Genomic DNA, 23,628 nt, shown 5'->3' on the forward strand with positions numbered 1-23,628 from the left:
AAAAGCATCGGCAAGCGGCCACACGTGACACGGTAACGACCTTGGACTGAAACAAGTCGCAAGTCCATTCAAGTTCCAGCGAGCTCGGTGAGCGACTTCTTTGTGTCGCTGATGCTAGAACATCAAACGACTTCCGTTTGTCGGGAAAGCATTTGTCGCTCGGTGGGTAATGTGGAAGATATCGTGGTAGATCGATGGTAATTACGAGCTGCTGTTTCTCCAAGGTCGGTTTCCGCAACGCTGAACGAAGACACCTCTAGATGCCGTACCTACAAAGGGCTTTCATGGCAAACCCATGCTTCTTCTGCTAGGATTGAACCTCACACAACCGCATGTTGACACTCCGACGCCATTTCTTGTGCAGAGTAGCCGAAGTTCAGGATTAATCGAGTGTTCATCAACAGAAAGAAGTTATATGAATCATAGAGATGTGAGAGGGAGAAAGCGCGAAGGACGCCTCGTCAAACGACTGGAGCCACTGCAAATATGGTAGCACGCTCAGACCTTGGGCACGAACCCTCTGTAGCGCGGGTTGACGCCACCAAACTGATCCACATGCGCTTGTAACGTTCACGACACGAATGGCCTATCCGTCAAAAAAAGTACGTCCTTGTTTTTCATCGACTTCACTCCGACTTTCGCCCACTACAAATTGTTGTTGTCAGAACACAACACCGAACATGCCGCCTCTGCGATGCGTAGCATGACCATCCCGCTTAAAGGGCTTTTCCTGGCCGACAGCTCAAGAAAATGGTCGCTTTGTCGACTTACTGCCTGGATGGTGAGCACCGTGAATGGGCATCCTTGCATTCATAGCCTCTCAAATCGCGGATGTCGCACGGAAGCAGTGTGTCATATACGCTACTAGTCACCGCCAAGGCAGAGCATGCAGGATAGGTGAGATCAGATAGAGACTCGTGAACATGAACGCAACGAGATAACCCCAAAGGATCAATTAACGAGCGAAGCAGATCAGAAGAACTGTGCCATCGACACGAGCACAACACGCACTACGAGAAAATGCAGCAGCATAGCATATCTCTCCTCGTCTGAACGCCGTAAGTGGCCAATTCCCGCTGCAACAGCCTGATACCATGAACATCCGTGAGCGAAATGCACGAGTGCCTGGTTTCACAACTTCGCCTCCCGCTGCAACAGCTCGGCCAGTTCGGTACGGGTTCCATGCACGTGGATAGGTATGTTTCTGCCGTCAATGCACCCGCGACCTAGTACTCTTCTGCGAATACCGCGGGAGGGACATTGAGGCAGAATCGACGGCTTGTTTGGTCTTTGTGCCTAGGGAGTGTTATCGTATGACCGAGGCCACTGCAGATGGAAATGCTGGGTGCAAGGTCGCTGCAATTGACAGGTCAGGTGAGCTCGACATTTTTTACAGACCCTTGAAGTGCTTACTCTGCGATGGACTTTACAGCTCTAACGTGCTCTTAGTGTCCTTACGCGCCGCGGGCGCTCATAGCAGGTTCTCCTGGCTCAGGCAGCTGCGCTAGGTACAGAATGCACGCGCGTTCGTAACATGAATGATTCGACATGTTGCCACGTCCTGTCTTCTCCATTGCAGACGATTCGTCGTCATACAGTCGCTCGTTGTCAGTTCAGCCTTGCTCTGACCGTGATTTACCAAGAGGCTCCCTGACCAGCAGCTCGAGGAATCGGCCACTTTATTGACTAGCACTGCCTGGACTCTCAGCGTGTGAGATAGCTGTCCTTGTCTGCAGATGCTTCTGGTGTTGGGCGCCCGAACGGCCAGGCGTTTGCCAAATGCATCTTGCGTACCCACGTGGGTGCGTCCCGCGAAGATTGTGGTCCTGCTATGCGAGTAGCATACAGGTAGTGTGGCCTCAGCGGCAATGACGGGCAGGCAACCTCATGACCGGACTCGTGGTGTTCGTGACAGTGCAGCGATGCGTTCCAATTGATGAAGCATCGGTAAGGTTTACGGTATGTGAGCTGATCCGACATCATGTTCTGGCCTTCTAGGCGGGCGCTGCATGTGGGAGATAACATGAACTTTCCGGATGTGTATGCTGCTGCAAGGCACGTTGAACGCTAAAACTGCATGCTGTGATGCGCGTGAGCCCTAAGGATGCACTGAAAAGGATGCACATACCGTCTCGGAGAAAATGGGATGACTGCGCTGTGCTTGCCGCGCCTCGTGGTTTGTCGCGTTGCATACAGGTATGTGTGCGGTGTATGAAATCCTAGAAGACACGGAAGCACGTTGCCATGCGATAAGATAGATACATATACCTCGAAAGCTGGCCTGGAAACTCATATCTGCAACCATCTGCCACCAGTCCACACTAACACTATGGCATCCTCCGAACGGTACCTAACACACGTCACGAAAGCTTCAGAGGACAATGTGCTCAAGGAAGAAAGGCTTGAGCCAGCAGTGAGTGGGAAAGCACCGTGTACGCGTTCTCTACCGTTTGAACGTTTACGTGCCGTGCTGCGTTAGGTCAAGGGCAAGGCGGGCGAGCTTGTCTCGTCCGACGAGGTGGAATCCGAGGACAAACGCGATGCGGAATGGAGACCTCTGCCGCGGCTTCCGATCGAGGTGTGGGAGAACGCGATCAACCATCTGTGGTACGACAAGCGTACTTTGAGGAACTGCATCCGCACCTGCCGAGCATGGTACCCTCCGAGTCACTTCCACTTGGTCGGTTTCATCCAGGTCTCGACTGTCACGGCAGTAATGGCATGTGCGAAGAAGCTGAAGCAGACGCCCGAGCTGTCGAAGCGGCCGCACAACATGCACATAGGGGGCGATTTCCCATATCATTTCCCGACGCACATCGACTTCTCAGTACTGTCTCTAGCGGCGATCGTGCTCGCTCCCAAGCTGCTTCGGCTGAAGCGGCTCACAATCCGGCGTGCAGAGTGGCAGCCGTGGAGGATGCACAAAGACGTCTGCCTGCATCTCTCCGCCTTCTCCGTCACTCGCCTCGTTCTCGATGATGTCGCATTCCCTTCGGTCAATGTCTTTGGGCACCTCGTCTGTGCCCTGCCGCACCTGGCCGATCTCCAATGCAGCGATCTGAAGTTCACGCATTACCACTTCCACCGCGATACGTTTGATTTATATCGCAATCGCGTCAAGATCAGGTCCTTGGAGCTCGATCATCCGCCACTGGAATCTGAGAAACTCATAGTAGACTTCCTTGCTCATCCTTGCATTTCGAGTCACTTGCAAACATGCATTATCAATACTAAACGTTCCGATCATCTACAACAATACAACGTGGGAGTCCAGCGATTGTTGAATGCTGCATCTGAATCACTCTTGTTACTGCAATTCCAAATTGAACGTGTTTGCTCAGAACGACAGACAGATACAGAGGTGTCTGCTGCAGGTATGCATTCTAGTTTCACGTAAGCATTCCTGCTAATCAGAGTCTCTCCAGATTCGGTTCTATCACTCACTCACAATATTTCGCTGCAGGAACTGTGGCTATACGTCGACAGCATCCCTCAAGATTCCGACCTGGACAGCTTGCGTCAAGCCTTACTTTCCGTCAAGTCAGGCCAGCTTCGAGAAATCGTGATAGTGTTTCGTTCGTATCTGAGCAAATATGTAATCATGGAGGGAGTGAAGAACGCGTTCAAAAATCACGAGTCTGCTCACTGTGAAGAGATTGACGATTATCTTTCATCCAATCCATTCAGGACACTGAGCAAAGTGGAATGTAGACTTTCTCCTCGTTTTCCTCATTTCAAACACGAGGAAATTTTTACAGCGGTCGAGGAGCAGTGGAAGCAGAACCTTGCGCCGTTATTCCCACGACTGACAGAGCGAGGTATCTTCTGGTGGGTATCCCACATTTTACGCCTGGACTCACGCATTGATCTGCATCGCGATATTGGAACTGCAGCGCCACAGTGATGGAGTGGGGGTATGATGACATTCATCGATCATAGTGATCGTTGTATCTCCAGCAGACGCTTCGTGCATTCGTGGCCTTGTCTCCACTCTGGCAATGATGAAGAACATGCTCAAGTGGCCCGCGAAAATGTCTATCTTCGTCTCTCTGGCTCCCTCGAAGTGTACACCGCGATCTCTTCCATAATCCCCTGCTCCATATACATCACATGCTACTACTAGCATAACATATCTACAAATTCCTGCATCCGGCTCCCCGCGTACCGCCGTTGCCATTCCGGAACTCAGACATACATCATCTCCATCTCGTCTGCGCCTCCCTATGCTCCACCAACGATCGCTCATGCACCGACCGCTACACTCCCGTTCATACACTTTCGAGTACGCGCTACCCGCTGGAAGCAACCCCACAAGGTCTCGGTAGCGGCCAGGCGATTCTGTTCGGATTCTTCAAAGGTCGTCTATCCGGCCATTTTGTCGTCTTCACGGCGATGCCAGCAAATCTTATTCTACGGGGCTGATTTGGAAGTCGCAGCGGCCCTTGACTTGGATGAGTGATCTCAGACGGATACGGCGGACTTATCGGATGCACCTCGAGACTCCTGAAGGCGAAGCGATCTAATATTTCATTTCATGCCATGGTGCACGTTCCCGTACTCACATCTGCACGACGTCCACAATCTCTACAAACGACGCCAAAATGCCATATCACGCGACGGACCGTGGCGACACGACAAGATCGAGCAATACTAGATCCACCGCAATCTCACTCTAGCCAGCGGACGTTCAAAGGAGCCCTCACGCTCTCCTCCCCTGCTAGATCAGCGCACAATAATCTCGATCCTCGTCTGCCACTCATCGTCGAACTCGAATGGATCGCCCCCAATCAATGCACACAGCACGACTACCAGCGCCAGCTATCCAATCAGCGCAGCATTCAATTGACGATGTGCACTTGCTCACCTCGATCATCGCGAGCAGGAACCCACGCCCAAGACATATGCGTGATCCACCGATTTGCATGAACGTCAGCGCACGCCAACGGCCCTAGCTTTCCTACGCACGCAGCGGGTTCCGCTCTTCTCGATCCAGTGCTCCAGTTGGAACTCGTTCACATCGTATCCTCCACAGCGCACGGGATGCATTCGTGAAATCGACAGGAATGGCGTCGGTCCGGCCAGCACAGACGAAGACGATATCGATGCACGGATACCGGAGTGCCGCTCGCACACAAGATGGAGAGCGGCATGAGGGCGTCTTCGATGGGCTACTGAGCACTTTGTGAATGTGAGGGATGGAGTCGCGCGAACATAGGAAGCAGGGTTTAACGGCGGGTCTGGGTGCGCTCGACGACTTTAGGATGCAATCACAGCATCTATTGTACGAAACGCTCACGTAACTTTCGCTGGATGCAGGCTGCTTGCAAAGCTCGTGGATCTCGATGAGCCACCGCTGCGCATCTCGTGAAATTGATGCCCGGATAGCGGGAGATTTGGACTGGAAGTGTTGATGGAACGACTGGGACAGGTGGATATTGTGTGTGCCGTGGATGAATCGGAATTGTTTCGGCTCATTGGATATTGTCGCATTTTTAGAGCCTTTATTACTGATAGGGCGAGGCTGTTCTTGTCCCACGGCTTGTATGTACTACAGGGATCAGAAACAGACTTGCGAGGTTACAGTCTCCTTCAGATAGTCGGAGAGAGGGTCTGTTGCGCCTTGACTTGATTATGCAATATATCCGGGCCTGTTTATCGTCACTTGCATCACCCCAAGTCAGGATGCGCACGCACCAACCGAACAATGCTCTGATTCCCTGTCATGCCCTCGAGTCTCCCTGAACTTTCCAACAACCCGTTCGCGACATACTTGGCCTTCTAATGCATTCGGAGAGGTAGAAAAGCGATGACGGTTGCCGTCACGAGGATTGAGGAATCAGGTCGTAGAATTTTCTTTCTTTACGTTGACCTCGATCTGGGCGCCGATGAATGCATCGAAGCACTCGGCAATGAAGAAACACATATTTTGCAGGATGCCATAGTCGTGCAGGAAAGCTGCGATGCCGAGCGTGTCCAGCTTGGTGGAGTTCTAAGGTCCAACATGAATACACAGCAGATGACGTGACTCACCGGAGGACATTCGCGGCCTCGAAGGTCGCGGGATACGGTATTTCCTACAGGAAGAAATTGCCCTGAGAATCCTCATCAGCATTCAACGAATGTGAGCGTGCGCACCAAGTTTGCACTTCAATAATTGCCGGGTCGCCAGATTGAAAGTCGATCATGCCGCCCCGCGTAGCTTACACCCATCTGGGCATATGCGAGTCACCTCGAGCTTGCAATGATACTGGGGCCAGCCTGTCAATTTCGCAGGATGGCTAGCGCACTGATGTCGGTGGTCGCAATCGACCACCGATGATACCTGAAAGAGCCATATTTTAGGCACCGACCAACTTGATCGATCGAACTGGGATGAAATGGAATGACGCACACATACACCCACTGCTTGTACAAGAGGCTTCGATCGAGAAAGCTGTATGTCTGCAGGAGGACAATCGTGTTGAGAAGATCGGCGAGTGGTGTGGAGCATGTGACGCTGGGTGTCGGCTGTAAGGCCGTATATGGCATCTTTATTTCCATATGTAGCAATATTACCTTGCGACTGCAAGGTTTCTCCCGGGGCACAATTGTGACGCGATTTCGGTACAGTCTTCAACCGGTCCTTTGTACGCTCAATTTTTTCGAAATTCCTGTACAAGGAATTTTCACTTTCACCTCAAACAAAGTATATAGATTTATCAAGCACATCCACGAGCATATTGTAAGAATGTTTCAGAGCAGAGGAATGAGAACTGTGGTGTACAAAAATAAAAGAAGGCAATATGGTCAAAATGCGCATCTCCGACTCCTCTATACACTTGTCACGCATAGTCACGCTCTCGCCACAGTGCTTGGAACTCAGCGCTCAGCCTCAGAATCCATTGCGCTCGACCCATCTGCATCTCTCTCATTGTCGCTGGCATCGTTGTCGTCAATTTTCGCCATCTTTGGCTTGAGAGCGGCTTTTCTCAAGTGGTCCACGAAACGGTCTTAAGGACCTGTCACACGTGACGTCACGTGACAGCACTCGCAGGGCCCCTCCTCTCCAGGGATAAATCGCCTCCTGTGGTCGATACACACACGCTATCAGCTCATTTGGGTGCAGACATCATGCCTCTTGACTATAGATATATTTGGCATGTTGATCTTTCAGAATCTCTCTTGCTGCATGCTATGAGAGCCAAAATAAAATTTCATAAAAAAGCCTTGAACAGAAAAAATGCCATATTGCAAAAGAACAGGCATACCACCTGCATCTTGTCTTATGGACCATGAATCCTCTAACCAGTAGCTACATAATATATTTTTTACTGAGCAATTTGACCTGGAAATGAATGAGGAAAGTGCTTCTGTATAAAGGACTGGTAGTGTATAAAGGACCGGTTGAAGACTGTACAGGCAAAGTTGGCCTTGTTTACATCCTTCCATGACATTCCATTGATTACCATTTCCGTCTCTTGCCTGAGTTTCTATCCTTCCACGACATTCTATCACATGCGTCACTTTCTTGCGTCCGACGTCATTCGTATACAGCTGTGTACCTTCTCCTACGTTCGTTATATGTAGCCGCACATATCTTCTACTTACTGATTTCTTTCGTATAGTTTGATATTTGTGATTGTCTGGGAAAATGCCAACATATATCATATACTGCACGCGTTCCTGCGTTACAAGTTCTCTGTCTCATTCCTGAGCATTTTTCACCACGCCGTCGTCTCTAGTGATCCTTCGCCGCTAGTCATTCCTCTTCGATTATCAATTGCTCGTCGTGAGGCTGATGGAACATGTCCTCCCCACATTCTTGTTCACCCTCTCAAAGCCCGCGCCATATTCGTATTCTCGTTTAATACTGTACCAATGTATGTAACTCTATCTGTAATGTGTAACTGAACGTAACCCCTTTCAATAATCAAATTCTATTCACTCTTCACGTTCCTGATATCTCTCGCAGTGGTTCCAATTACAGCGCGCACGATATACTGCCTCCTTTTCTTCTCCTTATACACACTGTTCAGGTTGTCGATTTCGCTCACCGTAGTTGTGATTGTAGCGGATCGTCACCTACAGTCGCAAGGTGCGCTGCCGGCGACGGCCGGCGCTTCTCGAGTGAAATTATATTCAGCATTTCCTCTTCACTGCTTGTTCTGTCGGACGTCGCTCTCTGTGTCACTAGAGGCCCACTAACCTCGAATTCCGCCTTCGCTTTTCACGAATACTCGCTCTGCTCGTCCCGGGCTGCAAACTCCGTGCTGGAATTGCTGGTGTCACTCCGCTGAGATTCGCCCTGATTCGCCTTCGCCTTCACCGCCTGGCATTTCTGCCATGGAAGTTCCATCCTACCTATTCGCCACTACAAAGTTCTACTCCGGCTGCACTCACACCGGATGGCCGCCTCACACAGCAAGCACGAGCGTACACCGTGCGTTGGCAACCTGTGTAGTTCTGCCCTTGGCTCTCCCTTTCTCACCCCGCTCGGCCTCTGGTTCTTCCATTATTAGCACGGCTCTCGAGTGCGCACACTTGAAGACGATTGATGGCGCGTTGCTGCCGTGCCCTGCGAGCTCACCGTCACATCCCCACCTTCACTCTCGCCCAGCTTCCGCACGGATACCTACTCTGTCATTAGCCGGAGCGCTGGCGCATTCACGTCTGCTTGCGCCACGGATCGACGGCGATACCACTGCACGCTGCATGCAAACTGCTCGGCGCATGTGCTGGATACTACCGCTCGTATACAAGCGAATATCTCTCGAATAAAAATGGCCCATCACGCCCTACGTTCACAAAGGCGTCGCAACGCCTGGCTCTTAGCATAGTTGTTACATCGCGAACACTGACGCTTTCAGGGAAGGCTCGCCTGTCAGGAAGGGGTAGCGTCAGCCAGTATCGGTGTCATGCGACGTGCGCGTCGCGACGGAGGAAGATGATGGGTACGGAGAAGGGAGTGCATGGATTACACTCAGCGTGCTTTCCCTGGGCGGTGAGGAGGGTGAACTGATCGATGGCGAGGCGTACTTCGCAAAGACCGCTGGGACTGGTGAGTCTATCCTTGTAATCCACCTACCGGCCTCGTTTCTACCGCCCTCTCCATACATTCGATGCTAGCTGAGTCGGCTTCCGAGAACCTTGCTCACGATCGCGCTTCTCTGCGCTAATTCTCTCCGCGTTGCGCAGATGTCCCGAGTAATAGGACACCTCCTTCTCGAATTCGCGCTTCACGACTCTTCTTCCTCGATCTGCCGCCCTTGCTCACGGCCCTTCGAGTATCGAGGTGCTTCGCAACTGCGTTCTTCACCATGGGGCCCCGCTGCATCACACTTACAGGTCATGGGACCGTCTGTGCCGCGACAATGCAGTATGGCGCGCTTCTCGAGCAGCGCCAGTCGGGATGGGTTAGACCTACGCCACGAGGTCAAGCCGCTTGACTCTGATCCGCCGCCATCACTGTCCGCATCGAGGATACTAGTGTCAGCACTGTTCAGGGTGAACTGGTTCAAGACACCAAGGCCGTGCATGGAGATGTTTCGGGGATGGGTGCAGATGCTGCCGGCGAGTGTGGGCGTGCATGTGGAGGAGTACCAGGGTCGCTCGTGGAAGTTGAAGGCGAACAGACATGATGACAGGTGCGCTAGGTCCCGCAGGCGGAGGCCTCAGGCTTGAGGCTTCGACCCTTCGCCTTTGGTATTGTGCTAGTGTGGCTCACACTGATCTGTTTCTGCACACTCGCGCAGGCTCATCCTGGAAAATACAGAACGGCTTCATCGGGGAACCACCGACATCAGCAACCGTGTTTGACACCTCGAAGACACAATCGCCATCCTCTAGTCCGGTATCGCACGAGAGCAGCACTCCTTCATTCGGCGGCGAACATGTGGCGGAGGGATGGGACGGAGACGAAGGGCGGGGAGGACGCGCAGCAGGACGAGGGAGAGGAATTGCAGTACGTTCATGCGTTCCGCATGCTCATCGTCTGCGATTATGATGCTGCGACGTTCTACGGGCGGTCGGCGGGCTGGGAGGTGCACTTTTTGTCCCTTCAGGTAACGATTGTGCTAATTGACAGTTCACGTAGATTATTTTTTGGTGCGTGCTTCCATATCCATGGATGCATTCTTCAATTTAGATATGCACATCCCATACAGGACGAGAAGCATGTACCGATAGTTCCTCGACTGCCGACGACAAACGCGACGCATTGCCTGACTCGATCACGCAAGTGGCGACGTCATTCCCCTGCGCGCCGGCCGACGAAGAAGGTGAGGACCTCGACGGGCTCATTTACGAGTACCTCCCGCGGTGGGCGCGCCCCGCGGCGCTCTGCAACTTTATCTCGTCAGGCGCCTAAGTTCTTCGGCGCGTTCACTCGCCGGCAAATCGTCGAGGACTTTCTCGCGCTATTCTACGAAGAGGCCGCGCGACTACGCGATGCGGGCGAGAACATCGACGATGCACTCACGACGTCCTCCGAGGCGTTCAACCTTCTCAAGGCAGCGCCGGCTTCGAGCTCGTCGCGCTACTGTTTGTGATGTTCGGCTTTGGGGCGCTGACAGATGGCGAGCTTCCTGCGCCGCCGCGTAACGTTGAGTCGGTGCTGAAACGTCCGCCCAGCCTGGCGACGGTACAGAGCTGAGTTTGATGGCTGTCTACCGTCAGGTATGACGGGCGATCATGATAATGCCGTGTAGAACGTCCTTTGTTGATGCCGTGCATAGCGTTTGTAGGCGGACGAAATCAGCGTAAAAATCATCTGGGCACTCATGGGCCTCAGTTCGAAATTAGCGCAAGGCGTGTGTACTCGGCTCACCGCTTCTGCTTCTTCAGTGTATCGTTGACCCGCGTCACCCTCTGCAGATCGAAGTCCGTGAGCAGATCCTTCGTGGTCTGAGACATGCGAATCGATGCATTTCTCACATTCACTTTATCCAGTCCTGCGTTTGTTGTGTGCCTGCAGATCGCGACTGAGCGCATCGAAAGCTCCCCCTGCCGAGGTGCGGAGGCGGCGTGCACTCTTTTGGGAGCTGTTCATCACGGACCGCTGGCAGGTAAGTTGCACTAGGGGAGTGCAAATAATATCATATATTGACCAAATCCATCACTAGGCTCTCGCCACTGGTCGACCTCCAACACCTTCATTACGCTTCGTCAACGCCGAGCTTCCAGCTGACTTAAATGAAACAATGGCCGACGACGGTACTCCCCAGTCAAGCTGTACGTGCCTGATCTCCTCCTGTTCACATCTCCGCTCATCGCGAATGCGCTGTCTCCAGTTCCCTGATGGAAAATTCAGCATTGATCCGACCGTGATTCATCAGGAGCTTCTTTTGCCGGAATGCAAGACCGCACACATGAATCATCACAATCTGCAACTCGAGCATACAGCTCAAAGTTCCCTGGCCGGTGGCTTCAGAAAGCGGTCGCTTTGTGTACTAGCTTTGCCTGGACGTTAGGCGCGCAAGATGGCTGTTCTTGTCATTAGACGCTTCTGGCGTTACGGATGCGGTACGAACGCGGTGCGTTGGAATTGACGGGGCGCAGCTCCTAGGTATTCGTGCACCCAAACGGCCACGCGTTTCCAACCTGCATTTTGCGGACCCGCGTGCGAGCGTCCTGCGTAGGCTGTGGTGCTGCTGTAAAGTGTCACATACAAGTAGTACAGCCTCAGCGGCAATTACGGACAGGCAACCTCATGACCGCACTCGTGATGCCCGCGCCACTGGGGCGATGTGGTCGCCTTGATGAAGCACAGGTAAATTACGGTGTGTGTGGTCTGATAGTATCAATCCGATACCATATTCTGACAATGCAGCAATGTACGCCCCCCCTGAAGCCACTCAGTCATCCCCTTTTCCCTTCCTCCGTCCTTTGGCAGTGCGCAGAGCCTCAATGTTCATTGAGGCGCAGCATGTCGACAATGCTATGTAGAACGGTGGTCGTTCTGTTTTCAGAGTCGTCGCGGATACCTCTGGGCTGTGCGTTATCGACAAATGGGCAGTGGGTGTACAGCGCCGGCGGAAAATGCCCCGATAGACTGGTTGTGAGGGTCTGAACATGGCTATGCAGCAGTTGCATTGATCGCGGTTATTCGGGCGGTGCATGGATTCCTAGAAGGCACTGCACATGGAAGCACGTTGCAGCGCGATGATATGAATACATATATTGCGAGAGCGGATCTAGAAACTTACATCTGCGACCATCCTCTACCATAGTATCTCCTCAGACGCCATGGAAGTCATCAAACGGAAGCTGGAACGTTTCGGGGACAGGATGAAAAAATGGAGAATCAACTTACAACGGCTGACACGAATCGTGAGTGGGCAAACTCCGTGTATACGTTTTTGACCATTTACGTGCTGCGCTACGTTAGGTCAAGGGCAAGGGTAAGGCGGGCCCGGTCGCCACAAGAACTCTGCCGCAGCTCCCGATCGAGGTTTGGGAGAACGTGATTGACCATCTGTGGGACGACCGGGACGCTTTGAAGGCGTGCATTTTCGTCTGCCGAGCATGGTACTCTCCCAGTCGTTTTCACTTGCACAGACAGATCGAGATCCAGAGTGTGAAGGGTGTGAAGGCCTATGTGAAGGAGCTGAAGCAGACGCCGGAGCTGTCGAAGCGGGCGCACAATATGACCATAGACGGCATTTGGGGGTCAGATCTGTCATCACTGTCGACGGCGGCGATCCTGCTCGCTCGCAAGCTGCCTCGGCTGGAGCGGCTCACAATCCGGCGTTCAGAGTGGCGGCCGTGGACGATGCACAAAGACATCTTCCTTCATCTCTCCGCCTTCTCCGTCACTCGCCTCGTTCTCTATGATGTCACATTTCCGTCGGTCACTGTCTTTGGGCGGCTCATCTGTGCCTTGCCGTGCCTGGTTGAGCTCAAATGCACCCATCTGATATTCACGCATGATCACTTCCACCGCGATGCATTTGGTTTATATTGCAATCGGGTCAAGATTTGCTCCTTGTCAATCATGCTGAAACACACAGCTGTTCCCGATAGCCTCATCGACTTCCTCGCTAATATTTGCATCTCGAGTCACTTGCAAAGATGCATTATCCGTCATGATCCTTCCAGTGAATATTCACCGTACAAAGGCGAACTTCAACGATTGTTGAATGCTTCTCTTGGATCACTCTCAGAACTGCAATTCGATCTTGAGCTTGCGCGCTCAGAACGACAGACAGATACGGAGATGTCTGCTGCAGGTGTGCATTCTGGTTTTGCATAAGCATTTCTGCTAATCAGAGTCTTCCCAGATTCGGTTTTATCCCTCAATCACAATATTTCGCTGCAGAGGCTGTGGCTATGCATCTGGAGAATCCCTCAATGTTCTGACCTGGACAGCTTGTGTCAAGCCTTACTTTCAATCAAGTCAGGCCAGCTTCGAGAGGTTGTGATAGCGTTTATTTACCCTTATCGCGTACCTCGTTTCATGGAGGCAGTGAAGAACGTGCTCAAAATTCACGAATCGGCTTACCACCAGAACATGGACAAGTATCTTTCATCCGATCCGTTCAGGACACTGAGCAAAGTAGAATTTGTGCTTGTAGCTCTTGATGTTTTTAGCAAAGATCTCGAAGAAATAGCAGTTACAGCGGCCGAGGAGCAGTGGAAGCAAATCTTTGCACCGCTGTTCCCACGATTGACCAAGCGAGGTATCTTCCAGTGAGTATTACACATTTTACGCGTAGACTCACGAATTGATTTGCATCGCGATATTGGAATTGCAGCGCCACAGTGAGGGAACATGGATATAAAGACACTTTTTGATCATCGCGGCCATTGTATCTCCAGCAGACGCTTCCCGCGTTCGCGGTCTTGTCTTCACTCTGGCAACAATTAACGGCATGCACAAGTGGTCTGCGGAAATTTCTACCCTCGTCTCTCCGGCTCCTCGAGTTGTCGTACGGCCCTGCAGTTTCATGGCCATACACACCGCGGTCTCTTACACAATCCCCTGCTCCACATACATTGTGCTCTGCTACATGACATCTCTGCGAATTCCTGCATCCGGCTCACCACATACCGCCATTGCCATTCCGACGCTCAGACATCTCCTTCCTTCATCTCGTCTCCGCCTCCCTATGCTCCACCAACGATCGCTCATGCACCAACCGCTACACTCCCCTTTCATACACTCTCAAGTACGCGCTGCCCGCCGGAATGAATCCACAAGGTCTCGGTAGCAGCCAAGCGATCCTGGTCGGAATTCTGCAAAGGTCGTCTGTCCGTCCGTTCCGTCATCTTCACGGCGATGCCGGTGACGCTTACTCTACGGGGCTAGTTCGGAGAGCCGCAGTGATGCTTGACTTAGACGAGTGATCTTAGACGAACGCAGCGGACCTGTCGGATGCACCTCGAGACTCCTGAAGGCGAAGCGAGCTAATATTTCATTTCATGCCATGGTGCACATTCCCGTACTCATATCTGCACGACGCCCACAATCTCTACAAACGACGCCAAAATGCCATATCACACGACAGACCATGGCGACATGACAAGATCAGGTAATAATAGATCCACAGCAATTTCACTTTAACCGGAGGGTGCTCAAAGGAGCCCTCGCACTCTCCGCCCCCTGGGACCCACACAGTTGCTAGATCAGCACAGAATGAGCCCGATCTTCGTCTGCCGCTCATCGTCAAACTCGAATGGATCGCCTCCAATCAACACGCACAGCGCGACTACCAGTGCCAGCTATCCAATCAGCAGAGCCGTCAATCGACGACGCGCATTTGCTTACCTCGATCATCGCGAGCACGAATTCATGCCCAAGACATAGGCGTGATCCACAGATGTACACAAATGTCGGGGCGCGCTAGCAGCCCTAGATCTCCTTCACATGCAGCGGGAACTATCCTCGATCTAGTGCTCTGGCTGTAACCTCCTCACGTCGGAGCCTCCTCAGCGCACGGGACGCGTTCGTGAAATGGATAGAGATGGCGTCGATCTGGCTGGCACAGACGAAGATGGTATCGTCGCACGGATACGAAGCGCCGCTCCCATAGAAGATGGAGAGTGGCATGACGGCGTCTTCGAAAGCCCATCGAGCACTGTGAATGTGAGGGGCGGAGTTGCACGAGCAGCAGAAGCGGAAGCGGGGTACGACGGCGGGCCACAGCATGTCCGACGACCTTGGAATGCAATCGCAGCATCAATTGGAAGACTGCGTCGAGGTACCCGAGCGCGTGTGCTAGCTGTTCCCGTGTCGAATCGGTGCCTCATCAAGTGTACGAACCGCTCACGTAGCTTGCGCTGGACGCCAGGCTGCTCGCGAAACTCGTCTATCTCGCTGAAGCACTACTGCATATCTCGTGAATTTGACGCCAGGGCAGTGGGAGGTTTGGATGGGAGGTGTTGCTGGAATACTCGATCAGTGGGGGGTTGGAAGTCTCGTGGATGGATCGGAGTTGTGTGGGCTCAACGGACGCTGTCGCATATCTGGCACGTTTCATGGCTTTATCTACTGACAGCGTGAGGTTATCATCGTTCTACAAGTTGTATCTACTACAGGAATCAGAAACGGACTTACGAGGTTATAGTTTCCTTCAGATAGTCGCAGAGAGGACTGGATTTGTTGCTCCTTGACTCAACCATGCAATATACACCAGGCCCGTTTATCGTCGCTTGCATCAGTCCAAGTCGGAAACCGCACGCACCAATTCAGAATACTCCGACTCTCCATCATGCCCTCGACTATCTCTGCTCTCCTCGAACCTCTCCAGTGAACCGTCCACGATTTGCGTGGTCTTTTCATCCAGCCTTCGAGGAGCGGTGAGGGCGCTCCATGAGGATTGAGGAGGCGGGTCCTAGATTTCTCTTTTTTGAACGCTATCGTCAGCCTGAGTGCCCATGAATGCATGGAAGTACTCGGAGATGGAGAATCACTTACTCTGCAGGTGCCGTAGTCGTTCAAAAAGCCTGCGATGCCGAGCAGATTTATCTTGGTCGGGCTGTAGAGTCCAACACGAATACAGCGCAGATAAGGCGACGCGACGGAAGAGGTTTGCAGCCTCGAAAGCCACGGGGTACAGCCCATCCCACAGGGAGATATTGTCGTGAAGGTAGTTGGCATCCAAATAATGTGGACGTGCGCACCAAGTTTGCGCTTCAATGATGTCTGAGTGGCCAGATTGGGGTGAAACATGCCACTCCTCGTGGCACAGAGCCATCGGCACCGGCTCAGCACAAGATAGTCACTCGGCATATAAACCTAGTACGTGACATCGTTGACGTTGGACCCCGGGGTTTCAGATCGTGGATGAAGACATTGTGAAATGGCGAGGCGAGTGCTTTCCGTGCCCGGGATGAGCAACGGCCGGGGACAAATTAACAAGATAACGTCGAGTCGTCTTGCTCATACAAGAGCCGCGATACGCGAATCCCCTTGAGTTTTCATGATGCCGAGGACATCACGACAGTTTCTCCGGTTGCATGGTGGCTAGCACATCGGTGAGTTGAATCGATCATGACCGACGAGTCGACGACGGCTCATCGTAAAGACCAACTCGATCGATCGACTTGAGATGGCCATGCAGAATGACACACATGGAACTCGCCACGATCGACATGCTGGAATGCCCACCACTTGTACAAGAGGCTCGGGTCAAGCAAGGTGTACGTCTGTAGAAGCCAGGACGACAGTCGTGTAGAGATAGTCGGCGAGAGGTACGGAGCGTGTCCGATGGTTAAGGCCATATATGGTAGCTTTATTTCCATATGTAGCAATACTTAATTATATTCAGGTTCTCCTCACAATCATGTTTAAAATATTCTCATGAACAAAACAAGCTGTGCACCCTGTGATTGATCGATCGATCCGCCAGCTGCATCTCAATCAGCCGAAGCTCGGCTTTCCGGCTTAATGTCTTTAATTTCTCGTGACCTTTCCGGCGCTTTCTGGGTGACTTTTCCATGGAAAAGCATAAAATAAGCACGAAACCAGGAGATCCCCACGCTTTTCGGGCTTAATGCCTTTTTTCGACCAAAAAAAGCTCTAAAGGGGGCTAAAAAGCAATATTTGAGTTTTCCTGATGCCATGCGGTGATGTGCGGACGATGGATTCCCTGAAGACACTGCATACGGAAGCACGTTGCAATGCGATGAGACAGATACATATATCTCGAAAGCTAACCTGGAAAATCACACGCCCGCGACCATCTGACTCGACTAGACACCAACACTATGGCATCCTCTGAACAAGACCTGAAACGCGTCACGAAAGCTACAGGAGACAAGGTGCCTATGAGGGGCGCCAGCGGACAAAATTATGTGAGCTTAAGATTTGGACTATTTTGATTAGAATCGGCTCGTTTGTGCTTTCGCGTTGTGGCGTACGCTTTGGCACCTGATGTAAGCGGCTTGCGCTTACAGTTAAGACTTGTGTTTATGACGCGCGTTTGTGCTCAGGCTGCGCCACCAAATATATTCCTTCATTTCCTCTCACCTCCGTGCCTACAAGTGCCCAGGTGTTCACTGCGCAGAGCCCACCTCCTCGATTCCTCTCTCAGTACTTCCCCTCTACCAGCCCAAAATGACATGATAGACCAGGCAGCAGAATGACAGTGGCGGTGGAACATGCACATCAAGGACACTGTGCGTGGTTGAGATCTGGATGTTCTGTAAAATAGAATGGTCTGATGGGATTCTGCTGGCCGCTAGTGTAGTTACACATCCTCCTGAACAATACAGGCATGTTCGCAGTGTCTGCCTCTCCTGCAGCATCCGTGAATGGCCCGGATCCAATGTCGGTCTCTCTCATAGTGCTGGGTGGTGATGCCTCAAAGATGCAGCATCGAGAAACCCCAGGTCATGCACTGTACATGGCTCAGAAACATGAGACAGGGCCGCTTTTGCTCTGCCAGTTGAGCGGCATCACCCGTTTGCGTGTGAAGGGTGCTCTAGCAGGATACATGGCCGACGGAATGGCTCGGAATGGAGATAGTGGTGCAAGCGCGCCTGCGTGACTCATGTGACAGATCGGAACATGCCGAAATGCGTCGTGTCAATCAAAGCATAAGCATAATCAACGACCATAGGCGAATAATCCTTTTTGAGGTGCATATATACACAGAAACGTGCCGAAATCAATGCGCTATCCGATTTTAACACCTAACTAGCTGAGCATAAACCGTCATTCTCGTTATCTCGAGCACAATATACTTTTGTCCGCTCGGGCGCGCCAAAGGTGCCCAAGATACAAAGGCTTGAGCCAACGGTGAGTGGGAAAGCGCCACGCATGCGTTCTTGACGATTTACGTGTTACGCTGTGTTAGGTCAAGGGTAAAGCAGGCAAGACTGGCACATCGGCGATGAGAGCTCTGCCGCAGCTTCCGATCGAGGTGTGGGAGAACGTGATAAATCATCTTTGGGACGACCAGAACACTTTGAAGGAGTGCAGACTCGTCTGCCGAGCGTGGCTCCCTCCGAGTCGCTTCCACTTGCGTAGATGGGTCATGATCAGGACTGTCAACGGTGTCAAGGCCTATGCGAAGGTGCTGAAGCAGACACCCGAGCTGTCGAAGCGGCCGCACAATATGACCATAGAGGGCAGTTTGCGCGGGGTTCTGTCATCACTGTCGATGGCGGCGATCCTGCTCGCTCGCAAGCTGCCCCAGCTGGCGACGCTCACAATCCGGAATTCATACTGGCAGCCATGGACGATGCACAACGACATCTTCCTGCATCTCTCCACCTTCTCCGTCACTCGCCTCGTTGTCTTTAATGTCAGATTCCCGTCGATCACCGTCTTTGGGCGCCTCGTCTGCGCCCTGCCATGCCTGGTTGAGCTCGAATGCACCTGTCTGATATTCGAGCATGATCACTTCCACCGCGATGCATTTGGTTTATATCGCAATCGCATCAAGATCAGGTCCTTGTCAATCACACTGAAACACACAGCTGTTCCTGAGAGCCTCATCGACTTCCTTGCTAATATTTGCATCTCGAGTCACTTGCAGAGATACAGTATCCGTCGTACTCTTGCCGGACATAATCCACAACACAAAGGGCAACTTCAGCGATTGTTGAATGCTTCTCCTGGATCACTCTCAGAACTGCAATTCGATCTTGAGATTGCTCGCTCAGAACGACAGACAGATACGGAGATGTCTGCCGCAGGTATGCATTCTGGTTTCACATAAACATTTCTGCTAATCAGAGTCTCTCCAGATTCGGTTCTATCCCTCAGTCACAATGTTTCGCTGCAAAGACTGTGGCTATGCCTCTCAAGCGTCCCTAAAGGTCCTGACCTGGACAGCTTGCTTCAAGCCTTGCTTTCAATCAAGTCAGGCCAGCGTGATAGTGTTTATTTGGCGTTCTAGCATACATGAATTCATGGAGGCAGTGAAGAACGTGCTAAAAAATCACGAGTCTGCTCACTGCGAAGAGATTGACGATTATCTTTCATCCAATCCATTCAGGACACTGAGCAAAGTAGAATGTAGACTTTCGCCTCGTTTTCCTCGTTTCAAACGTGAGGAAATTTTTACAGCGGTCGAGGAGCAGTGGAAGCAGAACCTTGCGCCGTTATTCCCACGACTGACCGAGCGAGGTATCTTCTGGTGGGTATCCCACATTTTACGCCTGGACTCACGCATTGATCTGCATCGCGATATTGGAACTGCAGTGCCACAGTGAGGGAGTGGGGGTATGATCGCGCTTTTCGATCATCATGATCGTTGGATCTCCAGCAGACGCTTCCTGCATTCGTGGCCTTGTCTCCACTCTGGCAATGATGAAGTGCATCCACAAGTGGTCCGCGAAAATTTCCGCCTTCATCTCTCTGGCTCTCCGAAGTGTCGTACGGTCCTGCGGGTTCTTGGCCACAACGCGGTCTCTTCCACAATCACCTGCTCCACATACATTGCGCTCTACAACACATCTCTGCAAATTCTTTCATCCGGCTCGCCACATACCGCCATTTCCATCTAGATACTCAGACATCTACCTTCTCCATCTCGTCTCCGCCCCCCATGCTCCGCCAGCGATCGCTCATACTGCGACCGCTACATTCCCACTGCTACATTCTCTTCTGAAGCATGCGCTATCTGCTGGAATCAACCCACAAGGCCTCCATAGCAGCCAAGCAATCTTGGTCGGAATTCTCCAAGCGACGTCTATCCAGCCGTTTTGTCGTCTTCACGACGATATCGGAGACGCTCACTTTACGGGGTCAGTTTGGAGAGTCACAGTGGCCCTTGGCTTGGGCGAGTGATCCGAGACGGACTCAGCAGACCCATCGGATGCGTCTCTGCCGAGAAACTCCTGAAGGCGAAATGGCCTGATATTTTATCTCCGCCGATTTGCATGAACATCAGCGCGCCAATGGCCCTAGCTTTCCCTCCTCGACCCAGTGCTCCAGTTGGAACTCGTTCACGTTGTATCCTCCACGTCGTACCCTGCACAGCGCACGGGATGCGTTCGTGAAACCGACAGGAATGGCGTCGATCCGGCCAGCACAGACGAAGACGATATCAACGCACGGATACGGAGTGCCGCTCGCACACAAGATGGAGAGCAGCATGACGGCGTCTTCGATGGGCTACTGAGCACTTTGTGAACGTGAGGGATGGAGTCGCGCGAACATAGGAAGCGGGACACATTGGCGTGCCTCGGCGTGTTCGACGACTTTGGGATGCAATCGCAGCACCTGTTGGATCAGAATGACTACGTCAAGCTACGCGAGCGCATGCGCTAGCTATATCCGCGTCGAGTCCATACCTCATCAGGTGTACGAACCGCTCGCGTAGTTTGCGCTGGACGCCAGGCTGCTTGCAGAGTTCAACAAGTTCAATGGGGCACCACTGCACATCTCGTGGGTAAGAATAGCGGGAAGTTTGGACGGAAAGTGCTGCTGGAACGACTGGATCAGGTGGGGGTATTGTGAGTGTCGTGCACGGATTGGGGTTTATGTGTGCTCACTGGATGTTGTCGCATGCTCGGCACATTAAGAATTTTTTTTCACTGATAGCGTGGGGTTGTTATTGTTCCATGGTTCTTCGTATGTAGCACAGGAATCGGAAACGAACTTACGAGGTTATAGTTTCCTTCAAATAGTCGCAGAGAGTATTTGTTGCGCCTTCATTTGATTATGCAATTTACCCGGGCCCGTCTATCATCACTTGCATCAGCTCGTTCAATGAGACTACGCAGTCGCTCGGTGCGTAATGCGGAAAGTATGGTATCGCATACCAGCTCAGGTGAAGTGTCTATGAGCTGCTTCTTCTCCCTGCCGCAACGTCGAGTGAAGATGCCTCCAGATACCGCATCCACGACGATGATCATAAATCATACTACACTGATAATGTCAAGCTCACCGGCGGCGCGTCAACGCCTCGATAATTTGGCAACATTGCAATTGCTTGCAAACTTGATGTGCACTGGCAACAGTTGCATACTATCTCTGACCACGAATGATGTCATTCTCCGAATGCAAGTTGTCCATGCTTTTGTGAAGTTTAAGGACGATAGCTATGATTCTTATGCTGTGTCGCCCGAATCATTACGCCTTCTCACAGTGGTCACCGGCTCATTGTGTTTCAAGCTCAATGTGAAGGCAGCTACGGTCGAAATAGCACTCGAGCATGACGCGTGAAGCTTCGGATGGGTCCTCCGAACGGAGGCAGACGCGGAAACGAGGAAGCCAGAGACGGCCTCCGTGTGGCGTCGGAGATGGTTACCGGATTGCGCGTCGGGGGGTGCAGCACACGCCCTGTTGTTACTTAGTGAGCCGATTCGGCGAGGAAACGAAATCCTAAAATATAACGGCTGGCATTGACAACGGAAAAAGAACAACAGAGAAGAAACATGTACTGTACGATCCTAACATGAAGATGACGCAATATTAGAAAGCCCACGGCCGCACACTTTCAAGAGCGAGCGGCACAAAGGAGGAGGACAAACGCTGACAGCTCTAGCAAGCATATAACCCAAAGATAGAGACCTAACGACCAGAGATGAGGATAGACGTGTGCGCACCGAACCGCGCGTGTATTAAGCATATATATGGTGGGCGGTAGAACGTGCGCCCAGCAAGGTGAGGGGTGATCCTTCAGAGGAAGAGACCTGGCTGCAACTTTGACGTGTTTGTGCAGCTGACCTTGCCCTCCAGGATCAACTCGGCGATGATCCTTCCCGTTCCTGGGGCGTTGCAGATGCCCTACACATCGCAAATCGCATGAGCACGAATGACACGCATCGATCGTTCACAAGGACTCACCCAGCATGTGTGACCGGTCGCGACGATAAAGCCCTTTGCTACCGTAACTGCCTCTCCAACTATAGGACCTCCACCAGAACTGACGACAGGCAAGAAGCATGCCTGCCTTCGATCGACGATCCCCTCCCGCAGCTCCTTCGAAATGCTCGAGACGTGTTGCCGGACACTCTCGCACGCGGCCTGATCAACCTGCACCTCGTCCACTGTGTCCGGTAGCCTCGAGTTGTCGCCCGGTCCACAGCAGTACACCTCATTGTCCGGGCGGGGGTAGATTTCCGGGCTGACGTGCTGCGGCACCCTCGTCCTGCCCGTCAACGGTAGCTGGATTTCCGTAAAGAGCACATACGGCGCGATCTTCACGCCCGACTTGGGGATGATAGTGATGCTGTGCGCGCGGGTGCCGACGATAGGCAGAGAAGGGAGGAGCTTCGGCGCCCACGCGCCCGCCGCGAGCACGACGTGCGTCGCAGGGATGGTATGCGAGCCGGGACGTGCACCGACGCCTGTCTCGACGTACGTAACGCTGCTCACACGCCCCTGGGAATGATCAATCCGGATTGAGTTCACCTTCCCCGTTATGAACCGCAGCCCCTTCTCCTGCGCGAGCTGCAGCATGCTCGTCGTGAACTGATACGGGTGCACCTGGGCCGTCGCGCCCGGCGGCGCCATCGGCGTGTAGGATTGCGTGAGCTCAGGCTTGATCCAGTTTAGGTCTTCTGGGAACCCAGTCTCTGCGAGCTTGCGCCGATTCCAACCCGCGTCGAGTCCGTTCGTCTTCTCGAGGTTCCGCCGCTCTCCACCCTTCCCTACGCCCGACCCCGTTCCATCCTTGAGTGATTCTCCCCGTCCTTCCCAGCTCCCGCACCCGACAAACCGGAAACCCCAGCGCTCTGCGCCGTTGTGCTCCTTGGCGAGGCGGACGTGCTCCGGGAACGAGATACTCACGAGCTCCTTCGGGTAGGCCCACTTCGCGACCAGTCCGCCTGCCTTTCCCGATGCGCCCTTCGCGACGCCGCTCGCTGAGGCCTCTATCAACGTGATCTTCGCGCCTGACGAGGCAAAGAGGGGGTGGGAACAAATGTAGTATGCTGCTGTGCAGCCGATGATACCGCCGCCGATGATCACGATGTTCTTTTCACTTGCATCGTCAGACATGTCGAGTGAGACGATTATCAGTATGAGAGCAGCCCAGAAGTCGAGTCCTTTGCCGTGGTTGGTCGTGCAGAGAAGACAAAACAGAGACAAGAGGAGTCGGGCGGGCTGATGCAGTGCGATAGTCTGGATCTTGAGGAATTTGTAGTAGTGCACATGACATCTGAGAGCGAGTTCTGTTTTAGAAGTGACGGGCGCTTCAGGTTGCCCACTTGGTTCCGCCGAATTCATCGTCTGATGTTCGTCCGATAGCGGAC

General features: G+C 52.7%; 12 protein-coding genes across 12 annotated transcripts; 8 read left to right on the plus strand and 4 right to left on the minus strand.

Moving 5' to 3' along the window:
* Positions 1 to 2,557: 2,557 nt before the first annotated feature.
* LAESUDRAFT_603700 (uncharacterized protein) lies at positions 2,558 to 3,097 on the plus strand (the record flags this gene model as incomplete). Its single annotated transcript, XM_040903097.1, has 1 exon — positions 2,558 to 3,097. A coding segment is annotated over one exon (540 nt), but the record flags the coding sequence as incomplete, so codon positions are not given.
* A 1,475-nt stretch (positions 3,098 to 4,572) lies between these two features.
* Positions 4,573 to 5,619, minus strand: LAESUDRAFT_75777 (uncharacterized protein). The gene is made up of 3 exons (XM_040912357.1): positions 5,297 to 5,619; positions 4,865 to 5,237; positions 4,573 to 4,805 (listed from the first exon to the last, which is right to left on the minus strand). Exons 1-2 carry the CDS (start codon positions 5,488 to 5,490, stop codon positions 4,958 to 4,960), a joined length of 474 nt encoding a protein of 157 aa, XP_040765848.1. The 5' UTR covers positions 5,491 to 5,619; the 3' UTR covers positions 4,573 to 4,805; positions 4,865 to 4,957.
* Positions 4,610 to 4,924, minus strand: LAESUDRAFT_757808 (uncharacterized protein; the record flags this gene model as incomplete). Its single annotated transcript, XM_040912363.1, has 3 exons — positions 4,610 to 4,672; positions 4,732 to 4,818; positions 4,865 to 4,924. 3 exons carry the CDS (start codon positions 4,922 to 4,924, stop codon positions 4,610 to 4,612), a joined length of 210 nt encoding a protein of 69 aa, XP_040765849.1.
* Positions 5,620 to 9,001: 3,382 nt separating the features above from the next.
* On the plus strand, positions 9,002 to 11,164 carry LAESUDRAFT_713048 (uncharacterized protein; the record flags this gene model as incomplete). The annotated part of the gene is made up of 10 exons (XM_040906937.1): positions 9,002 to 9,037; positions 9,175 to 9,623; positions 9,732 to 9,787; positions 9,826 to 10,040; positions 10,143 to 10,256; positions 10,338 to 10,518; positions 10,551 to 10,618; positions 10,722 to 10,787; positions 10,952 to 11,042; positions 11,100 to 11,164. The coding sequence occupies 10 exons, from the start codon at positions 9,002 to 9,004 to the stop codon at positions 11,162 to 11,164; spliced, it is 1,341 nt and encodes a 446-aa protein (XP_040765850.1).
* Positions 11,165 to 12,134: 970 nt separating this feature from the next.
* On the plus strand, positions 12,135 to 13,967 carry LAESUDRAFT_75822 (uncharacterized protein). The gene is made up of 4 exons (XM_040912424.1): positions 12,135 to 12,306; positions 12,365 to 13,205; positions 13,257 to 13,665; positions 13,731 to 13,967. Exons 1-4 carry the CDS (start codon positions 12,223 to 12,225, stop codon positions 13,768 to 13,770), a joined length of 1,374 nt encoding a protein of 457 aa, XP_040765851.1. The 5' UTR covers positions 12,135 to 12,222; the 3' UTR covers positions 13,771 to 13,967.
* Positions 13,968 to 14,626: 659 nt separating this feature from the next.
* LAESUDRAFT_76133 (uncharacterized protein) lies at positions 14,627 to 15,681 on the plus strand. Its single transcript, XM_040912895.1, has one exon. It carries the CDS (start codon positions 14,930 to 14,932, stop codon positions 15,476 to 15,478), a length of 549 nt encoding a protein of 182 aa, XP_040765852.1. The 5' UTR covers positions 14,627 to 14,929; the 3' UTR covers positions 15,479 to 15,681.
* Positions 15,384 to 15,931, plus strand: LAESUDRAFT_724114 (uncharacterized protein). Its single transcript, XM_040908546.1, has 3 exons — positions 15,384 to 15,466; positions 15,533 to 15,819; positions 15,893 to 15,931. The coding sequence occupies exon 2, from the start codon at positions 15,596 to 15,598 to the stop codon at positions 15,776 to 15,778; it is 183 nt and encodes a 60-aa protein (XP_040765853.1). The 5' UTR covers positions 15,384 to 15,466; positions 15,533 to 15,595; the 3' UTR covers positions 15,779 to 15,819; positions 15,893 to 15,931.
* A 2,389-nt stretch (positions 15,932 to 18,320) lies between these two features.
* LAESUDRAFT_609320 (uncharacterized protein) lies at positions 18,321 to 18,842 on the plus strand (the record flags this gene model as incomplete). Its single annotated transcript, XM_040903147.1, has 1 exon — positions 18,321 to 18,842. A coding segment is annotated over one exon (522 nt), but the record flags the coding sequence as incomplete, so codon positions are not given.
* Positions 18,843 to 19,591: 749 nt separating this feature from the next.
* LAESUDRAFT_76239 (uncharacterized protein) lies at positions 19,592 to 20,294 on the plus strand. Its single transcript, XM_040913101.1, has one exon. The coding sequence runs from the start codon at positions 19,673 to 19,675 to the stop codon at positions 20,213 to 20,215; it is 543 nt and encodes a 180-aa protein (XP_040765855.1). The 5' UTR covers positions 19,592 to 19,672; the 3' UTR covers positions 20,216 to 20,294.
* Positions 20,295 to 20,844, minus strand: LAESUDRAFT_76259 (uncharacterized protein). Its single transcript, XM_040913125.1, has 2 exons — positions 20,722 to 20,844; positions 20,295 to 20,650 (listed from the first exon to the last, which is right to left on the minus strand). Exons 1-2 carry the CDS (start codon positions 20,724 to 20,726, stop codon positions 20,374 to 20,376), a joined length of 282 nt encoding a protein of 93 aa, XP_040765856.1. The 5' UTR covers positions 20,727 to 20,844; the 3' UTR covers positions 20,295 to 20,373.
* On the plus strand, positions 20,779 to 21,715 carry LAESUDRAFT_76253 (uncharacterized protein). The gene is made up of 2 exons (XM_040913121.1): positions 20,779 to 20,883; positions 20,944 to 21,715. The coding sequence occupies exon 2, from the start codon at positions 21,092 to 21,094 to the stop codon at positions 21,593 to 21,595; it is 504 nt and encodes a 167-aa protein (XP_040765857.1). The 5' UTR covers positions 20,779 to 20,883; positions 20,944 to 21,091; the 3' UTR covers positions 21,596 to 21,715.
* A 336-nt stretch (positions 21,716 to 22,051) lies between these two features.
* On the minus strand, positions 22,052 to 23,374 carry LAESUDRAFT_736047 (FAD dependent oxidoreductase; the record flags this gene model as incomplete). The annotated part of the gene is made up of 2 exons (XM_040910653.1): positions 22,052 to 22,159; positions 22,220 to 23,374. 2 exons carry the CDS (start codon positions 23,372 to 23,374, stop codon positions 22,052 to 22,054), a joined length of 1,263 nt encoding a protein of 420 aa, XP_040765858.1.
* Between the last annotated feature and the right edge of the window lie 254 nt (positions 23,375 to 23,628).

Source organism: Laetiporus sulphureus, assembly GCF_001632365.1.
Source record: "Laetiporus sulphureus 93-53 unplaced genomic scaffold LAESUscaffold_12, whole genome shotgun sequence".
NCBI lineage: Eukaryota > Fungi > Basidiomycota > Agaricomycetes > Polyporales > Laetiporaceae > Laetiporus > Laetiporus sulphureus.

Coding starts and splice junctions, on each gene's coding strand:
- LAESUDRAFT_75777 (XM_040912357.1), bottom strand. CDS start 5,490: ATGCGACAATATCCAATGAGCCGAAACAATTCCGATTCATCCACGGCA. Junction 5,238..5,296: donor CTGCATCCAGCGAAAGTTAC/GTGAGCGTTTCG, acceptor GAGCGCACCCAG/ACCCGCCGTTAAACCCTGCT.
- LAESUDRAFT_75822 (XM_040912424.1), top strand. CDS start 12,223: ATGGAAGTCATCAAACGGAAGCTGGAACGTTTCGGGGACAGGATGAAA. Junction 13,206..13,256: donor TACGGAGATGTCTGCTGCAG/GTGTGCATTCTG, acceptor GAGTCTTCCCAG/ATTCGGTTTTATCCCTCAAT. Junction 13,666..13,730: donor ACCAAGCGAGGTATCTTCCA/GTGAGTATTACA, acceptor TTGGAATTGCAG/CGCCACAGTGAGGGAACATG.
- LAESUDRAFT_76133 (XM_040912895.1), top strand. CDS start 14,930: ATGGATAGAGATGGCGTCGATCTGGCTGGCACAGACGAAGATGGTATC.
- LAESUDRAFT_724114 (XM_040908546.1), top strand. CDS start 15,596: ATGCAATATACACCAGGCCCGTTTATCGTCGCTTGCATCAGTCCAAGT.
- LAESUDRAFT_76239 (XM_040913101.1), top strand. CDS start 19,673: ATGATCGTTGGATCTCCAGCAGACGCTTCCTGCATTCGTGGCCTTGTC.
- LAESUDRAFT_76253 (XM_040913121.1), top strand. CDS start 21,092: ATGCAATTTACCCGGGCCCGTCTATCATCACTTGCATCAGCTCGTTCA.